We start from the raw sequence: 27,946 nt of genomic DNA, 5'->3' as shown, positions 1-27,946 counted from the left end.
CCCCTCATCTCCGGAATCAGCCTAGTGAATCGTCTCTGTACCCCCTCCAAAGCCAGTATATCCTTCCTTAAGTAAGGTGACCAAAACTGCACGCAGTACTCCAGGTGCGGCCTCACCAATACCCTGTACAGTTGCAGCAGGACCTCCCTGCTTTTGTACTCCATCCCTCTCTCAATGAAGGCCAACATTCCATTCGCCTTCCTGATTACCTGCTGCACCTGCAAACTAACCTTTTAGGATTCATGCACAAGGACCCCCAGGTCCCTCTGCACCGCAGCATGTTGTAATTTCTCCCCATTCAAATAATATTCCCTTTTACTGTTTTTTTTTTCCCAAGGTGGATGACCTCACACTTTCCGACATTGTATTCCATCTGCCAAACCTTAGCCCATTCGCTTAACCTATCTAAATCTCCTTGCAGCCTCTCTGTGTCCTCTACACAACCCGCTTTCCCACTAATCTTTGTGTCATCTGCAAATTTTGTTACACTACACTCTGTTCCCTCTTCCAGGTCATCTGTGTATATTGTAAACCTGATTTATTCACCCAACAATCCATAATAAGCGTGAGAGGGGGACTCAAAGTGAAGCCTCCCATCTGACATCGACTTAACTCAGCAATAGCCAGAGATTCAACCCAGATCCTTGCTGGTTTCCGGCCAGCAATTGGATAAGACAATCCCATCTTTTGCTTAATGTTACATTAGGAACAGGAGGAGGCCATTCAGCCCCTCGAGCCTGTTACATTAGGAACAGGAGGAGGCCTTTCAGCCCCTCGAGCCTGTTACATTAGGAACAGGAGGAGGCCTTTCAGCTCCGCGAGCCTGTTACACAGGAACAGGAGGAGACCATTCAGCCCCTCGAGCCTGTTACATTAGGAACAGGAGGAGACCATTCAGCCCCTCGAGCCTGTTACATTAGGAACAGGAGGAGGCCATTCAGCCCCTCGAGCCTGTTACATTAGGAACAGGAGGAGAGCATTCAGCCTCTCGAGCCTGTTACATTAGGAACAGGAGGAGGCCATTCAGCCCCTCGAGCCTGTTACATTAGGAACAGGAGGAGACCATTCAGCCTCTCGAGCCTGTTACACAGGAACAGGAGGAGGCCATTCAGCCCCTCGAGCCTGTTATGTTAGGAACAGGAGGAGGCCATTCAGCCCCTCGAGCCTGTTACATTAGGAACAAGAGGAGGCCATTCAGCCCCTCGAGCCTGTTACATTAGGAACAGGAGGAGGCCCATTCAGCCCCTCGAGCCTGTTACATAAGGAACAAGAGGAGGCCATTCAGCCCCTCGAGCCTGTTACATAAGGAACAGGAGGAGGCCATTCAGCCCCTTGAGCCTGTTACATTAGGAACAGGAGGAGGCCATTCAGCCCCTCGAGTGTGTTCCGCCATTTGCTCTATATACCTTTAATACCCTTATCCAACAAAATCTCTGCATCTCAGTCTTGAAATTTTCAATTGACGCTTGGCATCGACAGGGTTTCGGGTGTTTCCAAGCCAATCGGAAAACAAACCCGTTCTTCATCACCCAATTGGTGAGTGTCAGTTAAGGAGCCTTTCTCTCCTCTCTCCAACAGTTGTAAACACTCAGAAATGAAAACAGAGATGAATCTTTAATTCCCGGAGACTCCAGGCCGGTTCCTGGAGGGGTTGGCAACAGCGGACGAAGGGAATTGCACGCAGAGATTGTGAGCTGATCGTTAAATGATTTTGGCTCTTTGGGGCTGTCGAAATGGAAATGGCAATACTACGTCTGGGCAGGAGGTGGCAGCATTGTGCTGTAAATCTGTCCAAAACCACAGCCTGCTCAAATTACTGCACACAACATAGTCAACTTGCATCTATATAGCGCCTTTCACCACCACCGGACGTCCCACAGCGCCTCACAGCCAATGAAGTACTATCGGAGTGCGCTCACTGTTGTAATGTGGGAAACGCCAATTTGCGCACAGCAAGCTCCCACACACAGCAATGTGATAATGACCCAGATCATCTGTTTTAGTGATGTTGGTCGAGGGATAAATATTGGCCCCAGGACACCGGGGAGAACTCCCCCTGCTCTTCTTCCAATAGTGGCCCCGGGATCTTTTACATCCACCCGAGAGGGCAGACGGGGCCTCGGTTTAATGTCTCACCCGAAAGATGGCTCCTCCGACAGTGCGGCGCTCCCTCAGTACTGACCCTCCGACAGTGAGGCACTCCCTCAGTACTGTCCCTCCGACAGTGAGGCACTCCCTCAGTACTGACCCTCCGACAGTGAGGCATTCCCTCAGTACTGTCCCTCCGACAGTGAGGCACTCCCTCAGTACTGTCCCTCCGACAGTGAGGCACTCCCTCAGTACTGTCCCTCCGACAGTGCGGCGCTCCCTCAGTACTGACCCTCCGACAGTGCGGCATTCCCTCAGTACTGCCCTTCCGACAGTGCGGCGCTCCCTCAGTGCTGCCCCTCCGACAGTGCGGCGCTCCCTCAGTACTGCCCCTCCGACAGTGCGGCGCTCCCTCAGTACTGCCCCTCCGACAGTGCGGCGCTCCCTCAGTACTGCCCCTCCGACAGTGCGGTGCTCCCTCAGTACTGCCCCTCCGACAGTGCGGCACTCCCTCAGTACTGCCCCTCTGAAAGTGCGGCACTCCCTCAGTACTGCCCCTCCGACAGAATTAGAGGAGCACAGACATCTCGGGGGGGTGTGGGTCTGGAGTAGGTTACAGAGATAGGGAGGGGTGTAGGGGCTGGAGGAGGTTACAGAGATAGGGAGGGGTGTAGGGGCTGGAGGAGGTTACAGAGATAGGGAGGGGTGTAAGGGCTGGAGAGGGTTACAGAGATAGGGAGGGGTGTAGGGGCTGGAGGAGGTTACAGAGATAGGGAGGGGTGTAGGGGCTGGAGGAGGTTACAGAGATAGGGAGGGGTGTAGGGGCTGGAGTGGGTTACAGAGATAGGGAGGGGTGTAGGGGCTGGAGAGGGTTACAGAGAAGTGATCCTGTGTGATCTACTGGCGGTGGAGACGTTGGCCATCACCATCGCTCAGTCAGGTTTGACGATGGATAGAAGTCTAAAGCAGGTATCAGTGAAAAATCGAACCTCGGCAAGTACTGTAAATGCGATTAATTCGGTGTTCGGCAGAGCGGCACGTGGCAGGACCGACCCGACTGCGTTCCCGAAACCTGTGGCTGCCCAAAGTCCGCCAGCGGGAATGTATCCGATTTCTCCGTGTTGGCGTTGTGGGGGAAATCACCGGCACCAGCAGTGCCGATTTAAGCAAGAGAGTTGCAAAGGCTGTCTGAGAGTGGGGCATCTCCAGGCAAGTGTCCGCAGATGAGCAAGCGTGCTGCGACACACCACGTGGAGGATGAGAGTCAGGCTAGCGCGGATCTGGATACGTAATCCGAGATACCAGAGGAGGAAATGTATGGACTGTGCTTGTTCCTAACTAAGAGGCAAACCGATAATGATCAACGTGAAATTTAATGGGGTGCCGGTATCGATGGAATTGGACACGGGGGCGAGTCAATCGACAGTGAGCCAGAGGGCATTCGACAAGCTGTGGGATACTAAGGCTGTGAGGCCCAGGCTGAGTGCAGTCCATACCAAGTTGCGCACGTATACTGAAGAACTCATAATGGTGATTGGCAGTGCCACAATTAAAGTGTCGTATGACGGTGTGGTTCATGAGTTGCCGCCATGGATTGTCCCAGGCAATGGCCCAATGCTATTCGGCAGGAACTGCCTTGAAAAAATCAGACTGGAACGATATCAAGGCGTTGTCGTCAGAGGAAGATACATGCACCCAAGTACTGAGCAAGTTCCCCTCGATGTTCGAACTGGGCGTCGGCAACTTCACGGGAGCCAAGGTGCAGATCCAGCGTGAAGGGATCATATCACCGGTTAAATTTAATGAATGGGCCAGCCCCATTGTTCCTGAACTGAAAAGTGATGGCACAGTCAGAAGCTGTGGAGACTAGAAGGCTACGATCAACAGGATCAGTACCCGTTACCGAAGGCTGATGACTTGTTTGCAACGCTAGCTGGGGGGAAGTCGTTCACCAAACTGGACTTGACGTCGGCCTACATAACACAGGAGCTGGTCGAGACGTCGAAGAGTCTTACGTGCATTAACACGCACAAAGGACTGTTTATTTATCACAGGTACCCTTTTGGAATGTGCTCAGTTGCAGCAATACTTCACAGGAACACGGAGAGTCTACTGAAGTCTGTTCCCAGAAACCGTCGTGTTCCAAGCTGACATCCTGATCACAGGTCGTGACTCCGAGGAACATCTGAACAACCTGGAAGAGGTTCTACATCGTCTGGACAAAGTGGGACTCAGGCTGAAACGCTCAAAGTGCGTCTTCATGGCACCAGAGATTGAATTCCTGGGGGAGGAAAATTGCTGCTGGTGGCATCAGGCCCCAAGGACGCGAAAACCAAGGCCATCAAGAATGCACCCAAGCCGCAGAATGTGACGGAGCTGCATTCGTTCCTGGGTCTACTCAACTACTTGGGTAACTTCCTACCTAAATTGAGCAGCTTATTAGAACCACTGCACATGCTGCTGACAACTGGGTGTGGGGTGCGTCTCAAGACAGAACTTTTGAGAAAGCCACTAATCTGCCTTGCTCTAACAAGCTGCTGGTACATTATGACCCATGTAAACGTTTAGTATAGGCCTGTGTCATGTTTGTAACTACAATGTAACACCACTGTATTACTGTACGCACTCAACTTAGATGCACACCTTGACCACAAGGGGGTGAACTTGTGGGAGACACTCCTTACCTGATCACACAGGTATATAAAGGGAGGTCCCACACAGGGTCATTACTTCTGGAGTCCTGTAATAAAGAGTTACGGTCACAGAGTGACCCTGGAATGTGCCTCGTGTGGTTTCGTGCTGTAGAGTAAGGACTTTACGTTGGCGACGAGAAACGGGAATTCACGACCCACGAGAATGGCCACCGGTAGCGCAGAGGAACGGTACTGTGTCGGGGAGGACTGGGACGATTTTGTCGAGAGGCTTCAGCAAAGCTTCGTAACTAAAGACTGGCTGGGGGATGCAGCGACCGACAAGCGAAGGGCTCATCTCCTGACCAGCTGCGGGCCAAAGACTTACGCGCTCATGAAGGACTTACTGGCACCCGAAAAGCCGCCGGGCAAAACCTTTGAAGAGCTCAGCCAACTAATCGGGGAGCACCTCAAACCGGCGAGCAGCGTACACATGGCCCGACACAGATTCTATACCCACTGACATCGTGAAGGGCAGAGCATACCGGACTTCGTAGCGGACCTCCGGCGTTTGGCCAGCCTCTATAAGTTCACAGACGCCTGCAGGGGGGAGATGCTCAGGGACTTCTTTCTCGAGGGTATCGGTCAGGCGGGAATTTTTCACAAGTTCGTTGAGACCAAGGTCTTGACCTTGGAAGTGGCGGCGTTGTTAGCTCAAACTTTCATGGCGGGGGAGAAAGAGACGAAAATACTATACGCGCGCAATTCTACCTCTAACGTGGCGATGGATCAGGGAGTCAACATCATCAATGCGACTCAGAGCCCCGCGGGCAGGCAGGGGCAGTCCGACGCTCCCCAGGCAGCAATAGACCCCAGAGTAGGACTTCAACAGAGACAATGGCAGGCTGAACGGACATTCACGCCATCACAGTGGACAATGCGGCCCGGGACGGGGCCATTGACACCCACCAATAGGGTACTTAAGAGCAGTCAAAGGGACAGTCAGCGTGGAATGCCTGGCCATAGTCCCTTTGTTCCCAACAATGGAGACTTTAACTCATGCTGGAGATGTGGGGGAAAACACTCAGCTAGATCTTGCAGATTCCAACAGTTTATCTGCATGAACTGCAATCTCAGTGGCCACTTAGCTCGAATGTGCAGAAAACCTGCAACCAGACTGATATACGAGGCAGATGGACCAGAAGAGGGTTCTGTGAGGCAGGATGACTTTTGGGGCAAATCGATGGATGCCGAGGTTCAGCGGGTCCATGTGGCGAATATTCACAGTTCATACACCAGAACGCCACCAATGATGATGAGGGTTTTATTAAACGGTATCCCAGACACTGAGGGCCAGCCAGTCACTCTTGGGCATTCAGCAGTTTGAGAAGCTATGGCCACTCAAAGCCAGTAGACCCAAATTAGAACGTATTGAGACACAATTACGGACTTGCACCAAAGAAATCATTCCGGTGCTAGGCAGTGCAATGTTGGCTGTCACACACAATGGGTTAGTGAACCGGCTGCCACTCTGGATTGTCCCGGGCAATGGTCCCGCACTGTTGGGGAGGAGCTGGTTAGCCGAGATGAACTGGAAATGGGGGGATGTTCACGCAATGTCAACTGTGGAGCGAAGGGGAGGTGCAAAGAGACCTGGGTGTCATGGTACATCAGTCATTGAAGGTTGGCATGCAGGTACAGCAGGCGGTTAAGAAAGCAAATGGCATGTTGGCCTTCATAGCGAGGGGATTTGAGTACAGGGGCAGGGAGGTGTTGCTACAGTTGTACAGGGCCTTGGTGAGGCCACACCTGGAGTATTGTGTACAGTTTTGGTCTCCTAACCTGAGGAAGGACATTCTTGCTATTGAGGGAGTGCAGCGAAGGTTCACCAGACTGATTCCCGGGATGGCGGGACTGACCTATCAAGAAAGACTGGATCAACTGGGCTTGTATTCACTGGAGTTCAGAAGAATGAGAGGGGACCTCATAGAAACGTTTAAAATTCTGACGGGGTTAGACAGGTTAGATGCAGGAAGAATGTTCCCAATGTTGGGGAAGTCCAGAACCAGGGGTCACAGTCTAAGGATAAGGGGTAAGCCATTTAGGACCGAGATGAGGAGGAATTTCTTCACCCAGAGAGTGGTGAACCTGTGGAATTCTCTACCACAGAAAGTAGTTGAGGCCAATTCACTAAATATGTTCAAAAAGGAGTTAGATGAGGTCCTTACTACTCGGGGGATCAAGGGATATGGCGAGAAAGCAGGAATGGGGTACTGAAGTTGCATGTTCAGCCATGAACTCATTGAATGGTGGTGCAGGCTCGAAGGGCCGAATGGCCTACTCCTGCACCTATTTTCTATGTTTCTATGTTTCTATGTTTCTAAGTTCGTGCTCACAAGTCCTACAACAATTCGAGTCACTATTCCAACCGGGCGTCGGAACTTTCAAAGGCACTAAAGTAGTGATACACATCACCCCGGACACCAGCCGAGACACCGAGGAACACCTCCACAACCTGGAGGAGGTGCTACACTGACTGGACCAGGTCAGCCTGCGACTCAAGAAGTCTAAATGTGTGTTTTTGGCTCCTGAGGTTGAGTTTCTGGGCAGGAGGGTTGCTGCAGATGGGATCCGGCCCACCGAATCCAAAACAGAGGCGATTCGACGAGCGCCCAGGCCCGGTAACACATCGGACCTGCGTTCATTCCTGGGACTGTTGAACTATTTCGGGAACTTTCTGCCGAACTTGAGCACGTTGTTGGAGCCGCTACACGTGCTCCTGCGTAAGGGTTGCGATTGGTTTTGGGGGGGGACTGTCGGGAACGGGCTTTTGATCGGGCGCGGAACCTACTTTGTTCAAACAAGTTGTTGACCCTGTACGACCCCTGTAAAAAATTGGTTCTGACGTGTGATGCATCGTCCTATGGGGCTGGGTGCGTGTTGCAGCAGGGCAATGCTGAGGGTCAACTACAACCTGTGGCTTATGCCTCCAGGTCGCTCTCTCAAGCAGAACGGGGATATGGGATGGTCGAGAAGGAAGCGCTAGCATGTGTCTATGGTGTAAAAAAAAATGTATCAGTACCTCTTCGGTAGGAAGTTTGAATTAGAGACGGACCACGAGCCACTCACATCCCTGTTGTCAGACAGCAAGGCTGTCAATGCCAACGCATCAGCTCGCATACAGCGATGGGCTCTCACGCTGGCTGCTTATGACTACACCATACGGCACCGACCTGGCACTAAAAACTGCGCTGACGCGCTCAGCAGGCTTCCACTGGCCACCACTGAGGGGGCAGTGGAGCAAAGCGCTGAGATGGTCATGGCTGTCGATGCCTTTGACAGCGCAGGCTCCCCCATCACAGCCCGCCAGATCAAAATCTGGACCAACAGAGATCCCCTCCTATCCCTGATTAAGAAATGTGTCCTGACTGGGGATTGGGCGCCCGCACACGGAGCATGCCCTGAGGAGGTCAGACCCTTCCACAGACGGATGGATGAGCTCTCCATCCAAGCCGACTGCCTACTATGGGGCAGCTGGGTAGTCATGCCCCAGAGGGGCAGGGAAGCTTTCATCAGGGAACTCCACAGCGAGCACCCGGGCATCGTGCTGATGAAGACCATTGCCCGGTCACACGTTTGGTGGCCTGGAATTGACTCAGACCTGGAACACTGTGTTCGCAGGTGCACGACCTGTACCCAGCTGGGTAATGCCCCCAGGGAGGCCCCGCTCAGCCCGTGGCCCTGGCCAAACAAGCCATGGTCATGTGTTCACGTAGACTACGTGGGCCTGTTCATGGGGAAGATGTTCCTCATTGTGGTAGATACGTACTCGAAATGGATCGAGTGCATCATCCTGAATTCATGCACCACAGTGGAAAGCCTACGCGCAATCCATGGCTTGCCGGACATCCTGGTCAGTGATAATGGCCCGTGTTTCACGAGCTATGAATTCCGGGAGTTTATATCGGGCAATGGGATCAACCATGTCAGGTCTGCGCCGTTCAAGTCGGCCTCCAATGGCCAGGTCCAAATCATTAAGCAAGGTATGCTCAGGATTCAAGGGCCCGCCCTACAATGCCGCCTATCGCGTCTCCTGCTGGCCTATAGATCCCGCCCGCACTCGCTCACGGGGGTCTCGCCCGCAGAGCTACTCATGAAACGGACACTCAAAACTCGGTTGTCCCTCATTCACCCAGTCCTGACCGACATAGTTGAGGGCAAGCGCAAGTCACAAAACGAGTACCATGACCGTAATTCGAGGGGGAGATGTATCGAAATAAATGATCCTGTATTCGTCCTCAATCACGCCCTGGGGCCCAAGTGGCTTGAGGGCACTGTAATTGGCAAAGAGGGGAATAGGGTCATCGTGGTAAAACTCAACAATGGTCAGATATGCCGTAAGCATCTGGACCAAGTAAAAAAAAAAGGTTCAGCATGGACACGGAGGAACCTGAAGAAGACCATGAGATGGAGCTCACAACACCGCCAGTGAACGAGGAACAAGAGCAATCGGAAGAATGCACAGTCCCTGCGGTCAGCCCGGACAGGCCGGAATCACCACAGGTGACAGACACTCACCTCAGTGTCCAACAACCAGAGCCCCAACTGCTGCACTCCACGAGGGAGCGTAGACCACCTGAAAGACCAAACCTATGATCCCAATCAGACTTTGGGGGGGGGGGGGGGGGAGATGATGTCATGTATGTAACCACAATGTAACACCACTGTATTACTGTACACACTCAACACAGATGCACACCTTGACCACAAGGGGGTGAACTTGTGGGAGACACTCCTTGCCTGATCACACAGGTATAAAAAGGGAGGTCCCACACAGGGTCATCACATGGAGTCCTGTGAATAAAGAGTTCGGTCACAGAGTGACCTTGTCCCCGGAATGTGCCTCGTGTGGTTTCATGCCTTAGAGTAAGGACTTTACAGCTTGTGGTGCTTTGTCATATGGAACTGGTTGCGTACTCCAACAAGCTAATGAGTCGGGTAAACTTCAACCAGTCGCGTACGCTTCAAAAGGTTTGTCTAAAGCGGAAAGAGCCTGCAGCATAGTAGAGAAAGAAGCACTAGCCTGTGTGTATGGGGTTAAAAAGATACATCGGTACCTGTTTCGTATTCGGTTTGAACTGGAGACAGATCACAAGCCGCTCATATTTCACTTGTTCTCCGAAAACAAAGGTATCAATACCAATGCTTCATCCCGCGTCCAGAGGTGGGCGCTGACGTTATCCACTTATGATTATGTCATTCACCATAGACCTGGCACCGAGAATTGTGCCGATGCTTTGAGCCGTCTGCCGTTGCCCACACCGGAGGTGGAAACGCCACAACCGGCAGACCTATTGTTAGTTATGGATGCTTTTGAGAGTGAAGGAACCCCTGTCACAGCTCAACAAGTTAAGACCTGGACCAGCCAGGACCCGATTTTATCGGTGGTGAAGAGTTGCATCCTCAAAGGTCTTCCATACCCAAGCAAATGTGCGAGGGGACCAAACCTTACATTTGCAAAGACGAACTGTCTATTCAGTCGGATTGTATACTGTGGGGCAATTGTGTTGTTATGCCCAAGAAAGGGAGAGAGAAATTTGCACGTGAGCTACATTGCACACATCCCGGCATTGTAATGATGAAAGCCATCGGCAGGTCTCGTGTATGTGGCCGGGAATTGACTCTGAGCTGGAATCATGCGTGTATCAGTGCAACACTTGCATGCAGCTCAGCAAAGCACCAGCGGAGTCACCGCTGAGTCTGTGTTCGTGGCCGTCCAAACCATGGTCCAGGATCCACACTGACTTTGCAGGTCCCTTCCTGGGGAAGATGTTTTTAGTTGTGGCGGATGCAGATTCGAAGTGGATAGAGTGTATAATCATGTCATCCAGCCCATCCACAGCTACCATTGAGAATCTCAAGTGTCATGTTCGCGACACATGGTCTGCCTGACATCGTTGTTAGCGACAACGGACCGTGCTTCACCAGTCAGGAGTTTCAAGAGTTCATGAAACTCAATGGTATCAAACTTGTGAGGTCAGCAGCGTTCAAACCTGCATCCTGTCGTGTATTCAACTATCAGTGTAACCCGTGTGTAAGCTGACCCAAGTTGTACACCTTGAGAACATTGACCACAAGGGGGTGAACTTGTGGGAGACACTCCTAACCTGGACTTTCAGGTATAAAAGGGGAAGCTCCATCCACCTTCATCACTTGAGGTCTTGGTAATAAAGGTAACTGGTCACAGAGTCAAGTATGGGTCTTGTGTGCATTTATACTGTATAGTAAGGACATATCACTTCCAATGGGCAAGCAGAACGTGCTGTCCAGATCATCAAGCAGAGTATGAAGCGAGTAACCCAAGGGTCACTGCAGACCCGCCTGTCATGCATACTGCTTAGTTACAGGACAAGACCACACACGCTTACGGGGGTCTCGCCTGCTGAACTAATGATGAAGAGAGGTCTTAAGACCAAGCTATCTCTTGTACACCCTGACTTGAATAATCATGGTGAATATAGAAGACACAGTCAGCAAGGGTATCACGATCGCGCAGCTGTGTCACGCGATATTCCGGTAAATGATCCTGTATATGTTCCGAATTATGGTCAGGGTCCCAAGTGGATTGCTGGTACTGTCATGGCCAAGGAGGTCAACAGGGTATTTATTGTCAAGCTCAAAAATGGGCAAACATGCAGGAAACACATGGATCAGACAAAGTTGCGGCACACAGACGAACCGGAACAGTCAGAGGAAGGGACAATTGACGACCAAACAACCTACCCCCAGTCATCAGAGGGCTCAGTGGTCATCAGTGAATCGGGACTTTCAATCACTGACATGTTCAATGAAAATGGACTTTCAATCCCTGACATGGCCATTGCCACTCCCACCAGGTCAGCCACCCAGCCACCAGTCACAACAGACTCTGAACACTCACCCAAGGCTGGAGTTGAACTGAGACGGTCAACCCAGGAGTGTAAAACACCGGACCGTCTCAAATTGTAAAAGACTTTGTTAATATCTTAGAGTGGAGTATTGTCATGTACGTACTTTTGGGATCACTAGCCACTGGATGGCGTCACTGTTGGAGGCCATTGGGCTGCCCAAGTATAAAAGGTCAGCCATTTTGTATATTAGTCACTTTGGGCCTTAATAAAGCAGAGTCAAGATCATACCTCTTGGAGTTAAACAGTACTCAGTCCAACACTTATTGCATACACAACACCTACACCCCTCCCGATCTCTGTATCCTCCTCCAGCCCATACACCCCTCCCTATCTCTAACCTCCTCCAGTCCCTACACCCCTCCCTATCTCTGTAACCTCCTCTAGCCCTACACCCCTCCCTATCTCTGTAACCTCCTCCAGCCCATACACCCCTCCCTATCTCTGTAACCCCCTCCAGCCCCTACACCCCTCCCGATCTCTGTAACCTCCTCCAGCCCATACACCCCTCCCTACCTCTAACCTCCTCCAGTCCCTACACCCCTCCCTATCTCTGTAACCCCCTCCAGCCCCTACACCCCTCCCGATCTCTGTAACCTCCTTCAGCCCCCACACCCCTCCCTATCTGTGTAACCTCCTCCAACCCTACACCCCTCCCTATCTCTGTAACCTTCTCCAGCCCATACACCCCTCCCTACCTCTAACCTCCTCCAGTCCCTACACCCCTCCCTATTTCTGTAACCTCCTCCAACCTACACCCCTCCCTATCTCTGTAACCCCCTCCAGCCCATACACCCCTCCCTATCTCTGTAACCTCCTCCAGCCCATACACCCCTCCCTATCTCTGTAGCCTCCTCCAGCCCCTACACCCCTCCCTATCTCTGTAACCTCCTCCAGCCCCTACACCCCTCCCTATCTCTGTAACCTCCTTCAGCCCCTACACTCCTCTCTATCTCTCTAACCTCCTCCAGTCCCTACACCCCTCCCTATCTCTGTAACCTCCTCCAGCCCATACACCCCTCCCTATCTCTGTAACCTCCTCCAGCCCCTACACCCCTCCCTATCTCTGTAACCTCCTCCAGCCCTTACACCCCTCCCTATCTCTGTAACCTCCTTCAGCCCCCACACCCCTCCCTATCTGTGTAACCTCCTCCAACCCTACACCCCTCCCTATCTCTGTAACCTCCTCCAACCCCCACACCCCTCCCTACAATCCCGTCCCCCCCCACCCCCTCCGAGATCTCCGCGCTCCTCCAATTCTGCCCTCTTGAGCATCCCCCGATTCCCATCGCTCCACCATCGGTGGCCGTGCCTTCAGCTGCCTGGGCCCCAAGCTCTGGAACTCCCTCCCTAAACCTCTCCGCCTTTCTCTCTCTCCTCCTTTCAGACGCTCCTTAAAACCGACCTCTCTGACCCAGCTTTTGGTCGCCTGTCCCTAATATCTCCTTATGCGGCTCGGGGGGTCAAAAAAAATATTGTCGCTCAAAACACCTTGGGACGTTTTACCAAGTTAAAGGCGCTATATCAATACACGTGCTTGTTGTTGAAACCGTTACGATCGGGAACGCGCTGCCTGAAAGGGCGGTGGGAGCAGATTCAACGGTGGCTTTCAAAAGGGAATTAGATAAATACTTGAAAGGGGAAATTTTTGCCAGGGCTGTGGGGAAAGAGCAGGGGGGGAGTGGGACTGATTGGATCGCTCTGTCACAGAGCCGGCACAGCACGGGCTCGAGGGGCCCCAATGGGATCCTCCTGTGCCCTACGCTGCGACGATTCTAATCTCTTCGGCGCCCTCTCCATGACCTTGATCCTCCTTCTCAAAGTAGGGCACCCAAATATATACAATGACGCATCATGTGTGCGTATCGGTCACAAAATCTGGACTTGTCGCTGTATTGCAGACTTTTTGTCCGCCAGAAGTCAAATATAATATAATGTGAGACCCATTTTTATTAAACCTTGGCTGCTTTACTAATATTCAGTGACCCTCAAATTTTAAAATAGAAATTAAAATCTAATTGAGCCAGCGCTGCATGCCTGCCTGAAATTAATGGGATTTTTTTAACATAAAAGTGGGTGTTTGCTTGTGTTTAGCTCATTTATATGCTTTATTTTGGGGACAGTAGGCCTCAGGCTTGTATCTCCATGGGAACGAGTTTGCCCTTTGACCCCTGCCTCACTTAAAATGGCGGACAGACTGTCCCCTGATGTTTTATTTTTAATTTTCCAAATCTTATTTATTTTTCGGTGGTTTGTTGACGGCCTCATTTGCTGCAGGTTTATTTTCTGAGGGGAAGTTAGGCTTTCGCTGCTTTTATGTTAAAGGCTGGTTGGGCGGAGGCCGCTGATTGGCTGGCGGCCGAGGCGGGCCGGCGTTGATTGGCTGGCGCGGCTGTCGGTCTGCGCGGCGGGCCCCGCCCCTGAAGGGCAGAACCCGGACGTGAGGAGGACTAGTCTGGTTTGGTCAGGGCTTGAGGAGTGGGGTGACCCAGGCTGGGCTGCAGGGGCTCAGGGGGGCTTCAACTGGGCTTGGGTGGTCTTTGGTGATCTCAAGTGGTCTTTAGTGATCTCAAGTGATCTTTAGTGATCTCAAGTAGTCTTTGGTGATCTCAAGTAATCTTTAGTGATCTCAAGTGATCTTTAATGATCTCAAGTGGTCTTTAGTGATCTCAAGTAGTCTTTAGTGATCTCAAGTGATCTTTAATGATCTCAAGTGGTCTTTAGTGATCTCAAGTAGTCTTTAGTGATCTCAAGTGATCTTTAATGATCTCAAGTGGTCTTTAGTGATCTCAAGTAGTCTTTAGTGATCTCAAGTGATCTTTAATGATCTCAAGTGGTCTTTAGTGATCTCAAGTAGTCTTTAGTGATCTCAAGTGATCTTTAATGATCTCAAGTGGTCTTTAGTGATCGCAAGTAATCTCAGGGGGCCGTAAGTGTCCTCAATTGGCCATGTGTGATCTCTGGTGACCTTAAGTAGTCCCTTTTGGTCTCTGGTGCCTTGGATGAACTCAAGTGGCCTCCGTTACTCTCCGGTAACCTCTTTTAGCCTCAGGTGTCCTCAAGTAGACTCAGGTGGTCTTGGGCAACCCCAGGTGGCTCTAAGTGGCCTCAAGTAGTCCCTTTTGGTCTCTGGTGGCCTCACATGACCTCAAGTTGGCTCTGGTCGCCTTTTTTTAATCTCAGGTGCCCTCAAGTAGTCTCCGATGGGTTTTTGGTGGCCTCAATTGGCCTTAGGTGGTCTGAAGTAGTCCCTTTTGGCCTGTGGTGGCCTCATGTGACCTTCGCTCCCCGTAAGCGGTCTCTGATAGCCTCTTTTGGTCTCGGGTAGTCAGGTGACTTCAAGTGGCCATAGGTGATCTCGGGTGAGCTCAAGTGGCCATAGGTGATCTCGGGTGAGCTCAAGTGGCCATAGGTGATCTCGGGTGAGCTCAAGTGGCCTCCAACCATGAGGGTGCTGACACGGTTTGAGCCGGCGCTCCACGGCCCCCTCTGCATGACTGCCTTCATGATCCTCGCGGTCTCCCTGGAGATGGTCTACATCATCGTCACTGACCCGCGCCTGGCCCCCGCCCCGGGGCTGGGCAGGGTGGAGGCGGGGCCGGGCACGGAGCCCTGGGGGCCCCCTCGCCCCACCGCAGCGGGGTCTGTCCTCGGGGCATGGCGCCTCCTCCACCTCGCCCTCCTGGCCTTTCTCCTGGGCAACGTGGTGGGCAACCTCTGCCTCTTCATCAGGACCGACCCCAGCATCCGAGGGGTGTTCCTGTCCGACCGAGCAATGGGACAGGGCTGGGGGTAAGTACCGGTCTTGGGGGAGGGGAAACGCTGGGTGGGGGAGGGGAGAACGTTGGGTGGGGGAGGGGAGAACGTTGGGTGGGGGAGGGGAGAACGTTGGGTGGGGGAGGAGAGAACGTTGGGTGGGGGAGGAGAGAACGTTGGGTGGTGTTGGGTGGGGGAGGGGAGAACGTTGGGTGGGGGAGGGGAGAATGTTGGGTGGGGGAGGGGAGAACGTTGGGTGGGGGAGGAGAGAACGTTGAGTGGTGTTGGGTGGGGGAGGGGAGAACATTGGGTGGGGGAGGGGAGAACGTTGGGTGGGGAGGGGGGGGGGGCGGGGTAAGTGGCCATTATTGACTGCATGGAATGCTGGGAGGCCAAGGATGCCCCTGTCTGGCCAGGAGGTTCACTCGGTTGATTCCGGGGATGAGGGGGTTGACTTATGAGGAAAGGTTGAGGAGGTTGGGCCTCTACTCATTGGAATTCAGAAGAATGAGAGGTGATCTTATCGAAACGTGTAAGATACTGGGGGGGGGGCTGGACAGGGTGGATGCAGAGAGGATGTTTCCCCTCGTGGGGGAGACTAGAACTAGGGGGCATAGTCTCAGAATAAGGGGCCGCCCATTTAAGACAGAGATGAGGAGGAATGTCTTCTCTCAGAGGGTCGTCAATCTGTGGAATTCTCTGCCCCCGAGAGCTGTGGAGGCTGGGACATTGAATATATTTAAGGCGGAGATAGACAGATTTTTGAGCGATAAGGGAGTGAAGGGTTATGGGAAGTGGAGCTGAGTCCATGATCGGATCAGCCATGATCGTATTGAATGGCGGAGCAGACTCGAGGGGCTGTATGGCCGACACTCCTGCTCATAATTCTTGTCGTCTTGTGATTCTGATTGACCACTCGTGGCTGCCCAGTCAACCGTGACATGAGTCAGTGGCCAATGGAGACCGATTTGTCGAATCAATTGTTGGCAAAAATTTGAATACTCAAATTGGAGGCCCTCCTTACAACATACATGGTCAACTCATTGAAACACACACAATACTTACAGGGCTTGACAGGGTAGATGCAGGGAGGGTGTTTCCCCCCGGGGCTGGGGAGTCTAGAACCAGGGCTCACAGTCTCAGGATAAGGGCTCGGCCATTTAGGACGGAGATGAGGAGGGATTTCTTCACTCAGAGTGGGGTGAATCTTTGGAATTCTCTGCCCCAGAGGGCCGTGGGAGGCTCAGTCTTCGAGATCGAGAGATTTTTTGGATATTAAGGGAATCGAGGGATCGGGCGGGAAAGTGGGGTTGAGGTCGAAGGTCAGCCCCGATCTGATTGGATGGCGGAGCAGGCTCGAGGGGCCGAATGGCCGGCTCCCGCTCCCGATTCTTGTGTTCTTTAACGTTGCTTGGGAGTTAGGAGACCCGAGAGTGGGGACAGAGGGTGTGTACGGGATGTGACGAGGGTAAGCTCGACAAGCAGGGGGAGGGAGAGAGGAACTGAAGGTGGTGATGATGGGGTGAGATGGAGGAGGGGGATAGAAGGCTGGTGAGGAGCATGAACTCATCCCAGCTTGTGAACCCTGCTTGTCATTCTATGTAACTGGCTTTCCCCAGGGATCGGGGCCCCAGGCCTTCATCGTGTTTATGAACGATTTGATTGAAGGGATAGAGAGCTGTATCTCCAAGTGAGGGGGGGTGCAAGAGGTTGGGTGGAGGGGAGCAGGAGGGGGGTAGCGTGTGGACAGATTGAGCGGGTGCAGTTCCGTGCGGGGGGAAGGGGGAGGTCCTCCATTTTGGATTGAAGAATGATCGCTCGGGGTATTTTCCAAATCGCGGCAAGCAACCCGGATACAACAGTGAGGATCCACGGCATGGCCCTGGACAAGGTGGACCACTTCCCATACCTCGGGAGCCTCCTATCAACAAGAGCAGGCATCGACGACACGATCCAACACCGCCTCCAGTGCGCCAGTGCAGCCTTCGGCCGCCTGAGGAAAAGAGTGTTTGAAGACCAGGCCCTCAAATCCAGCACCCAGCTCATGGTCTACAGGGCTGTAGTGATACCCGCCCTCCTGTATGGCTCAGAGACATGGACCATGTACAGTAGACACCTCAAGTCGCTGGAGAAATACCACCAACGCTGTCTCCGCAAGATCCTGCAAATCCCCCGGGAGGACAGACGCACCAACGTTAGCGTCCTCGACCAGGCCCAACATCCCCAGCATCGAAGCACTGACCACACTCGACCAGCTCCGCTGGGCAGGGCCACATTGTCCGCATGCCCCCCAGACACGAGACTCCCAGAGCAAGTGCTCTACTCGGAACTCCTTCACGGCAAACGGGCCAAAGGCGGGCAGAGGAAACGTTACAGGGACCACCCTCAAAGCTTCCTTGATAAAATGCAACATCCCCACCGACACCTGGGAGTCCCTGGGCCCAAAGACCAGTCCGCCCTAAGTGGAGGAAGTGCATCCGGGAGGGCACTGAGCACCTCGAGTCTCGTCGCTGAGAGCATGCAGAAACCAAGCGCAGGCAGCGGAAGGAGCATGCGGCAAACCAGTCCCACCCTCCCCTTCCCTCAACCACTGTCTGTACCACCTGTGACAGGGACTGTGGTTCTCGTATTGGACTGTTCAGTCACCTAAGGACTCATGTTTAGAGTGGAAGCAAGTCTTCCTCGATTCCGAGGGACGGCCTATGATAATGATGATGTACAGAGCCCTGGTTGGACCCTGTCCGGAGTAACAGCGTCCCATCCTGGGCCCCCTACCCCTCGGGGAGGGGATATCTGCCTCGGAGGGGCAGTGGGGCAGATTCACCAGAACCATACCCCGGGGGTTAAATCCCGAGGGCAGGTCGCACACAGACTGGGCCTGTGTTCCCTCGAGTGTGGAAGGTTAAGGGGCGATCTCATCGAGGTGTTTGAGAGGGTTAAAGGGTTCGATGGGGGAGATCGAGAGAGAATTTAAGAAATGCATATTTAAGGAAGGATATACTTCCTCGTGAGGTCATGCACTTTTGCAATAAAAAATCAAAGAGCAAGTTATTATTTAAATGGAGAAAGATTGCAAAGTGCTGCAGTACAGCGGGACCTGGGGGTTACTTGTGCATGAAACACAAAAGGATAGTATGCAGGTACAGCAAGTGATCAGGAAGGCCAATGGAATCTTGGCCTTTATTGCAAAGGGGATGGAGTATAAAAGCCAGGAAGTCTTGCTACAGTTATACAGGGTATTGGTGAGGCCACACCTGGAGTACTGCGTGCAGTTTTGGTTTCCGTATTTATGAAAGGATATACTTGCTTTGGAGGCAGTTCAGAGAAGGTTCACTCAGTTGATTCTGGAGATGAGGGGGTTGACTTATGAGGAAAGGTTGAGTAGGTTGGGCCTCTACTCATTGCAATTCAGATGAATGAGAGGTGATCTTATCGAAACGTATCAGATTATGAGGGGGCTCGACAAGGTGGATGCAGAGAGGATATTTCCACTGATGGGGGAGACTAGAACTAGGGGGCATGGTCTTAGAATAAGGGGCCGCCCATTTAAAACCGAGGTGAGGGTTGTAAATCTGTGGAATTTGCTGCCTCAGAGAGCTGTGCAGGCTGGGACATTGAATAAATTTAAGACAGAGATAGACAGTTTCTTAACTGATAAGGGATTAAGGGGGTGGGCAGGTAAGTGGAGCTGAGTCCATGATCGGATTAGTCAAGATCGTATTAAATGGTGGAGCAGGCTTGAGGGGCCATATAGCAGACTCCTGCTCCTATTTCTTATGTTCTTCTGAAGTCGGTGTGCGGAGCGGCGCTATTCGACTGCGTACGGCCTCGCGGCCACTTCCACAACGCGGCCCTTGGCCCAGCTGTTTGCGGGTGGGCACTGGGGGCTGAGTGACCAGCAGCAGGAACCGCAGACTCGACCCAGTCCGGGGTCTCGGAGCCAAAATGTACCCTCCCCCACCTTCCCTGTCTCAGCACCTCCCCACGGACACTGTCCCAGAAATCAGAGAATATTTACAGCGCGGAAGGAGGCCATTTCGGCCCGTCGTGTCCGCGCCGGCCGACCAAGAGCTACCCCAGCCTAATCCCACTTTCCCGCTCTGGGTCCGTAGCCCTGTAGGTTACGGCACTTCAGGTGCACATCCAAGTTCTGTTTAAATGTGGTGAGGGTTTCTGCCTCTACCGCCCTTTCAGGCAGTGAGTTCCACCCCAGACCCCCACCACCCTCTGGGTGAAGACATTTCCCCTCAAATCCCCTCTAAACCTCCCTCCAATTACTTTCAATCTCTGCCCCCTGGTTGTTGACCCCTCTGCTAAGTGAAACAGGTCCGTCCTATCCACTCTATCCAGGCCCCTCATCATTTTATACACCTCAATCAGGTCTCTCCTCAGCCTCCTCTGTTCCAAAGAAAAAACTAGAACTAGGGGGCATGATCTTAGAATAAGGGGCCGCCCATTTAAAACTGAGATGAGGAGAAATTTCTTCTCTCAGAGGGTTGTAAATCTGTGGAATTCTCTGCCCCAGAGAGCTGTGGAAGCCAGGTCATTGAATAAATTTAAGACCGAGATAGACAGTTTCTTAACCAATAAGGGGATAAGGAGTTATGGGGAGCGGGCAGGGAAGTGGACCTGAGTCCATGATCGGATCAGCCATAGTCGTAGTGAATAGCGCAACAGGCTCGAGGGGTTGAACAGCCTTCTCCTGTTCCTAATGTAACAGGCTCGAGGGGCTGAATGGCCTCCTCCTGTTCCTAATGTAACAGGCTCGAGGGGCTGAATGGCCTCCTGTTCCTAATGTAAATGGCTCTAGGGTCCATTGGGAATGTGTACGGGGAGAGTGAATGGGAAGGGGTTTAGGTCCATTGGGTTTGTGTACACTGGGAGTGAATGGGAAGGGGTTTGAGTCCATTGGGATTGTGTACAATGGGAGTGAATGGGAAGGGGTTTGGGTCCATTGGGATTGTGTACACTGGGAGTGAATGGGAAGGGGTTTGGGTCCGTTGGGATTGTGTACAATGGGAGTGAATGGGAAGGGGTTTGGGTCCATTGGGATTGTGTACAGTGGGAGTGAATGGGAAGGGGTTTGGGTCCATTGGGATTGTGTACAATGGGAGTGAATGGGAAGGGGTTTGGGTCCATTGGGATTGTGTACAGTGGGAGTGAATGGGAAGGGGTTTGGGTCCATTGGGATTGTGTACGGGGGGAGTGAATGGGAAGGGGTTTGGGTCCATTGGGATTGTGTACAGTGGGAGTGAATGGGAAGGGGTTTGGGTCCATTGGGATTGTGTACAGTGGGAGTGAATGGGAAGGGGTTTGTGTCCATTGGGATTGTGTACACTGGGAGTGAATGGGAAGGGGTTTGGGTCCGTTGGGATTGTGTACAGTGGGAGTGAATGGGAAGGGGTTTGGGTCCATTGGGATTGTGTACAGTGGGAGTGAATGGGAAGGGGTTTGGGTCCGTTGGGATTGTGTACAGGGGGAGTGAATGGGAAGGGGTTTGGGTCCATTGGGATTGTGTACAGTGGGAGTGAATGGGAAGGGGTTTGGGTCCGTTGGGATTGTGTACAGTGGGAGTGAATGGGAAGGGGTTTGGGTCCATTGGGATTGTGTACAGTGGGAGTGAATGGGAAGGGGTTTGGGTCCGTTGGGATTGTGTACAGTGGGAGTGAATGGGAAGGGGTTTGGGTCCATTGGGATTGTGTACTCTGGGAGTGAATGGGAAGGGGTTTGTGTCCGTTGGGATTGTGTACAGGGGGAGTGAATGGGAAGGGGTTTGGGTCCATTGGGATTGTGTACAGTGGGAGTGAATGGGAAGGGGTTTGGGTCCGTTGGGATTGTGTACAGTGGGAGTGAATGGGAAGGGGTTTGGGTCCATTGGGATTGTGTATACTGGGAGTGAATGGGAAGGGGTTTGGGTCCGTTGGGATTGTGTACAGTGGGAGTGAATGGGAAGGGGTTTGGGTCCGTTGGGATTGTGTACAGTAGGAGTGAATGGGAAGGGGTTTGGGTCCGTTGGGATTGTGTACGGTGGGAGTGAATGGGAAGGGGTTTGGGTCCGTTGGGATTGTGTACGGTGGGAGTGAATGGGAAGGGGTTTGGGTCCGTTGGGATTGTGTACAGTGGGAGTGAATGGGAAGAGGTTTGGGTCCATTGGGATTGTGTACAGTGGGAGTGAATGGGAAGGGGTTTGGGTCCGTTGGGATTGTGTACAGTGGGAGTGAATGGGAAGGGGTTTGGGTCCATTGGGATTGTGTACACTGGGAGTGAATGGGAAGGGGTTTGGGTCCGTTGGGATTGTGTACAGTGGGAGTGAATGGGAAGGGGTTTGGGTCCGTTGGGATTGTGTACAGTAGGAGTGAATGGGAAGGGGTTTGGGTCCGTTGGGATTGTGTACGGTGGGAGTGAATGGGAAGGGGTTTGGGTCCGTTGGGATTGTGTACGGTGGGAGTGAATGGGAAGGGGTTTGGGTCCGTTGGGATTGTGTACGGTAGGAGTGAATGGGAAGGGGTTTGGGTCCGTTGGGATTGTGTACGGTGGGAGTGAATGGGAAGGGGTTTGGGTCCGTTGGGATTGTGTACGGTGGGAGTGAATGGGAAGGGGTTTGGGTCCGTTGGGATTGTGTACGGTGGGAGTGAATGGGAAGGGGTTTGGGTCCGTTGGTATTGTGTACAGTGGGAGTGAATGGGAAGGGGTTTGGGTCCGTTGGGATTGTGTACAGTAGGAGTGAATGGGAAGGGGTTTGGGTCCGTTGGGATTGTGTACGGTGGGAGTGAATGGGAAGGGGTTTGGGTCCGTTGGGATTGTGTACGGTAGGAGTGAATGGGAAGGGGTTTGGGTCCGTTGGGATTGTGTACGGTGGGAGTGAATGGGAAGGGGTTTGGGTCCGTTGGGATTGTGTACAGTGGGAGTGAATGGGAAGGGGTTTGGGTCCGTTGGGATTGTGTACACTGGGAGTGAATGGGAAGGGGTTTGGGTCCGTTGGGATTGTGTACGGTGGGAGTGAATGGGAAGGGGTTTGGGTCCGTTGGGATTGTGTACGGTGGGAGTGAATGGGAAGGGGTTTGGGTCCGTTGGGATTGTGTACGGTGGGAGTGAATGGGAAGGGGTTTGGGTCCGTTGGGAAGCTGAGTTGATTTGGAATGGACTCCGGGTGTCGTGGAGACAGGGAGTGGGTTGGAGGGGACAGTTGGAGGCCTATCTCTGGGTGGAGATCCTGGCGTGGGTGATTGACGGGACCCTGCCTCTCTTTCCCCGCAGGTACTGCTACGTGTGCGAGACCCACATCCCCTACCGCTGCACACACTGCCACGACTGTAAGGTGTGTGTCCTGCGCCGTGACCATCACTGCGTCTTCTTCGGGCAGTGCGTGGGCCTGGCCAACCACCGCTACTTCCTGTGCTGCGTCGTCCACCTCTGGCTAGGCCTGCTCTACGCCATCTTCCTCAACACCGAGATCTTCATGGAGCTGCTGCACGAGGGCCTCTCGCTGCACAGTGTCTTCCTGCTGCTCATGCCCTGGGCGATGCTGGTCACAGGTGAGGATCGCACGGCTTGCTCCTTCCCCCAGACAGGACACGGACTGAGGGTGAGCAAGGGGCCCGGAGATTGATACCCCCTCCCCTTTGCCTGTAACCCCCTCCAGCCCCTGCACCCCTCCCTATCTCTGTAACCCCCTCCAGCCCCGACACCCCTCCCTATCTCTGTAATCTCCTCCAGCCCCTACACCCCTCCCTATCTCTGTAACCTCCTCCAGCCCCGACACCCCTCCCTATCTCTGTAACCTCCTCCAGCGCCTACACCCCTCCCTATCTCTGTAACCCCCTCCAGCCCCTACACCCCTCCCTATCTCTGTAACCTCCTCCAGCCCCTGCACCCCTCCCTATCTCTGTAACCCTCTCCAGCCCCTACACCCCTCCCTATCTCTGTAACCCTCTCCAGCCCCTACACCCCTCCCTATCTCTGTAACCCCCTCCAGCCCCTACACCCCTCCCTATCTCTGTAACCCCCTCCAGCCCCGACACCCCTCCCTATCTCTGTAACCTCCTCCAGCCCCTACACCCCTCCCTATCTCTGTAACCCTCTCCAGCCCCTACACCCCTCCCCTTTCCCTGTAACCCCCTCCAGCCCCTACACCCCTCCCTATCTCTGTAACCCCCTCCAGCCCCTACACCCCTCCCTATCTCTGTAACCTCCTCCAGCCCCTACACCCCTCCCTATCTCTGAGATCTCTGCGTTCCTCTAATTCTGGTCTCTTGTGCATCGCCCCGATGTGCCACCATTGGCAGCCGTGACCTAAGCTCTGAAATTCCCTCCCTAAACCTCTGTGGAGACCAGAACTGTGCACAGTAACTCCCAGTGTGGGATATAGAGACCAGAACTGTACACAGTAACTCCCAGTGTGGGATATGGAGACCAGAACTGTGCACAGTAACTCCCAGTGTGGGATATGGAGACCAGAACTGTGCACAGTAACTCCCAGTGTGGGATACAGAGACCAGAACTGTGCACAGTAACTCCCAGTGTGGGATATAGAGACCAGAACTGTGCACAGTAACTCCCAGTGTGGGATATGGAGACCAGAACTGTGCACAGTAACTCCCAGTGTGGGATATGGAGACCAGAACTGTGCACAGTAACTCCCAGTGTGGGATATGGAGATCAGAACTGTGCACAGTAACTCCCAGTGTGGGATATAAGAGACCAGAACTGTGCACAGTAACTCCCAGTGTGGGATATAAGAGACCAGAACTGTGCACAGTAACTCCCAGTGTGGGATATGGAGACCAGAACTGTGCACAGTAACTCCCAGTGTGGGATATGGAGACCAGAACTGTGCACAGTAACTCCCAGTGTGGGATATAGAGACCAGAACTGTGCACAGTAACTCCCAGTGTGGGATATAAGAGACCAGAACTGTGCACAGTAACTCCCAGTGTGGGATATAGAGACCAGAACTGTGCACAGTAACTCCCAGTGTGGGGTAGCCAAGGTTCTATACCAGCTTGCCTGCTGTCCCTGTAGAACTGAACGGCGTTGATTCGAGGGCCTGTTATTTTTTAGTGATTTGTGTCTCTTGTCTCGCCCCTGTTTGGACAGGTCAGGTTGGCCCCGCAGGCTTCCTGTTTGCGTTTGTGGCGGACACCTGCGTGGTGGGCCTTCTCTTTGTCTCGGCCTTCCTGATCTTCCACCTGCAGCTGCTGCTGCGTGGCCAGACAACACCGCAGTGGAGCGCTGGGCGAGGCTCGACCTACGACCTGGGCTGGCGTCGCAATGTGTCCGAGCTGCTGGGCGCTCGCTGGTACCTGGTGTGCCTCTGCCCCCTGTTGCCCTCTTCGCTGCCCGGCGATGGCATCCACTTCGAGCTCAAGCCCTTCCCGGCCCACGGGCCCGCCAGCCTCTTCTGAAACCCTGCGGGCCGTCTCGCCAGGTGAGCGTACCAAGGTTTGGGGCGCGTGATTGTCCTGGGAGTTGCAGGGAAGGGGCGGTAACAAATGAACCGGGGCTGAACGGGGTTTCAACGACCAGGGCACGTTTGTGGGTAGCGCTAGGACTTGAGTGTTGGGGGACTTGGGCATAAATATCCAGGCTCCGCTGCTGGTGGGGTACTGAGGGAGCGCCGTACTGCGCTGTCGGAGGGGCAGTACTGAGGGAGCGGCGTACTGTCGGAGGGGTGGTACTGAGGGAGCACCGTACTGTCGGAGGGGCGGTACTGAGGGAGCGCCGTACTGTCGGAGGGGCAGTACTGAGGGAGTGCCGCACTGTCGGAGGGGCGGTACTGAGGGAGCACCGCACTGTCGGAGGGGCGGTACTGAGGGAGCGCAGCACTGTCGGAGGGGCGGTACTGAGGGAGCGGCGCACTGTCGGAGGGGCAGTGCTGAGGGAGCGCCGCAGTGTCGGAGGGGCGGTACTGAGGGAGTGCCGCACTGTCGGAGGGGCGGTACTGAGGGAGTGCCGCACTGTTGGAGGGGCAGTACTGAGGGAGTCCCGCACTGTCGGAGGGGCAGTACTGAGGGAGCGCCGCAGTGTCGGAGGGGCGGTACTGAGGGAGTGCCGCACTGTCGGAGGGGCGGTACTGAGGGAGTGCCGCACTGTTGGATGGGCAGTACTGAGGGAGTCCTGCACTGTCGGAGGGGCAGTACTGAGGGAGCGCCGCACTGTCGGAGGGGCTGTACTGAGGGAGCGCCGCACTGTCGGAGGGGCAGTACTGAGGGAGCGCCGCACTGTCGGAGGGGCAGTACTGAGGGAGCGCCGCACTGTCGGAGGGGCAGTACTGAGGGAGCGCCGCACTGTCGGAGGGGCAGTACTGAGGGAGCGCCGCACTGTCGGAGGGGCAGTACTGAGGGAGCGCCGCACTGTCGGAGGGGCAGTACTGAGGGAGCGCCGCACTGTCGGAGGGGCAGTACTGAGGGAGCGCCGCACTGTCGGAGGGGCTGTACTGAGGGAACGCCGCACTGTCGGAGGGGCAGTACTGAGGGAACGCCGCACTGTCGGAGGGGCTGTACTGAGGGAGCGCCGCACTGTCGGAGGGGCAGTACTGAGGGAGCGCCGCACTGTCGGAGGGGCAGTACTGAGGGAACGCCGCACTGTCGGAGGGGCTGTACTGAGGGAACGCCGCACTGTCGGAGGGGCTGTACTGCGGGAGCCACCCCTCCAAGAAGAAGGATGGTGGTCAATTGAAAATATCAAAAGTGAGCGGGGTGGATTTGTGTTGGGTCAGGATATTGAGGGTTACGGAACCAAAGCGGGTCGGTGGAGTTAAGGTACAGATCGGGCATGTGGAGGGGCGCGTGCAGGGGGTCGGAGCTGCAATATGAAGGAGATATTTACAAGAGAGAATTCTGTGATTTCAGATGCGGGCTTGACTGGCTGAGTTGAAGCATCCCTCCCTCGCTTCCCCGCCCCGGGTCACCCAGGACCGACAGCTAGCTGGGGCCTGGGTCTCTCCACGCACTGCGCCTTTGATCGGATTCCCTTGCGTTGGAGAGGTGATGTGACTGTTTCGAGTGCCTTTTTGTCCCCGTAGACAATAGTGCATCAACTGAGCCTGAGAACAGAATTGACGCACTGCTAACTCACTCTCTGTAGGTGGGGGTGGGGAATCAGGAAATTCTACGGGAAAAGACATTGTCTTTTTGGGGGAGTAGTGGGGAAGGGCGAAAGGGGGTGTGTTGGATTTCTGCGACCGCCGCCTTAAAAGAAAGACTTGCATTTATATAGCGCCTTTCACATGACCACCGGACGTCTCAAAGCGCTCTACAGCCAGTTGAAGTGCAGTTGTTGTTGCAAAAGATCTCGACCCACCTCCCCAAACTTGTTGGACGCTCTTGGACATAGCGTAAATCTGGAGATCTCTCTGCCCTTCCTCGCACCGCCATGATCAGCCAAATTGGAAAATGTCTTGCGGGAAAGGGAGAGATTTTTTTTTGTCGGGAGAGGGCTTGCGGAAAGCAGTCCGGGCGGGTGTTGGACTTGCGTTAAAGGGTCTGTCGGACCGAGAGTGAATCGTGTTACCGTCTCGCGGGTGTGTGTGTTTTTTTTTTAAATGAACGAATTGCAGCCATGTTGATGTACTTCGCGGGATTGTACCGGGCACCAAATGAATATGGAAATATAACGGTCACTGGAATGGAAAGGCGGAAACTGGTGGTTGGTGATTATTCTTGTAGCCGGTGAGGCAGCCCCTGTGGAACGCCCGGCACTGTCTTACCAGCCCAGCCGAGGAATCAGCATTTCCGGGATAGTGATCGGGGGCGGGGTTCCAGGACAGTCAGGCCACCGCTGGAGTACTGCGTGCAGGTCTGGTCACCACATTACAGGAAAGATGTGATTGCACTAGAGAGGGTACAGTGGAGATTTACCAGGATGTTGCACTGGAGAGGGTACAGAGGAGATTTACCAGGATGTTGCACTGGAGAGGGTACAGAGGAGATTTACCAGGATGTTGCACTGGAGAGGGTACAGAGGAGATTTACCAGGATGTTGCACTAGAGAGGGTACAGAGGAGATTTACCAAGATGTTGCACTAGAGAGGGGACAGAGGAGATTTACCAGGATGTTGCACTGGAGAGGGTACAGAGGAGATTTACCAGGATGTTGCACTGGAGAGGGTACAGTGGAGATTTACCAGGATGTTGCACTGGAGAGGGTACAGAGGAGATTTACCAGGATGTTGCACTGGAGAGGGTACAGTGGAGATTTACCAGGATGTTGCACTGGAGAGGGTACAGTGGAGATTTACCAGGATGTTGCACTAGAGAGGGGACAGAGGAGATTTACCAGGATGTTGCACTGGAGAAGGTACAGAGGAGATTTACCAGGATATATTGCACTAGAGAGGGTACAGAGGAGATTTACCAGGATGTTGCACTGGAGAGGGTGCAGTGGAGATTTACCAGGATATGTTGCACTAGAGAGGGTGCAGAGGAGATTTACCAGGATGTTGCACTGGAGAGGGTGCAGAGGAGATTTACCAGGATGTTGCCGGGACTGGAGAATTTTAGCGATGAGGAAAGATTGGATAGGCTG

At 53.7% G+C, this 27,946-nt stretch overlaps 1 protein-coding gene across 1 annotated transcript; it reads left to right on the top strand.

Moving 5' to 3' along the window:
* Nucleotides 1-14,106: 14,106 nt before the first annotated feature.
* Nucleotides 14,107-27,061, top strand: zdhhc24 (zinc finger DHHC-type containing 24). The gene is made up of 4 exons (XM_070868338.1): nt 14,107-15,457; nt 22,679-22,956; nt 24,518-24,848; nt 26,272-27,061. Exons 1-3 carry the CDS (start codon nt 15,111-15,113, stop codon nt 24,823-24,825), a joined length of 933 nt encoding a protein of 310 aa, XP_070724439.1. The 5' UTR covers nt 14,107-15,110; the 3' UTR covers nt 24,826-24,848; nt 26,272-27,061.
* The last annotated feature ends 885 nt before the right edge of the window (nt 27,062-27,946 follow it).

Source organism: Pristiophorus japonicus, chromosome 27 (assembly GCF_044704955.1).
Source record: "Pristiophorus japonicus isolate sPriJap1 chromosome 27, sPriJap1.hap1, whole genome shotgun sequence".
Taxonomy (NCBI): domain Eukaryota; kingdom Metazoa; phylum Chordata; class Chondrichthyes; family Pristiophoridae; genus Pristiophorus; species Pristiophorus japonicus.
This window is presented reverse-complemented; position numbering and strand designations above follow the sequence as displayed.

Coding starts and splice junctions, on each gene's coding strand:
- zdhhc24 (XM_070868338.1), top strand. CDS start 15,111: ATGAGGGTGCTGACACGGTTTGAGCCGGCGCTCCACGGCCCCCTCTGC. Junction 15,458..22,678: donor GCAATGGGACAGGGCTGGGG/GTAAGTACCGGT, acceptor CTTTCCCCGCAG/GTACTGCTACGTGTGCGAGA. Junction 22,957..24,517: donor CTGGGCGATGCTGGTCACAG/GTGAGGATCGCA, acceptor CTGTTTGGACAG/GTCAGGTTGGCCCCGCAGGC.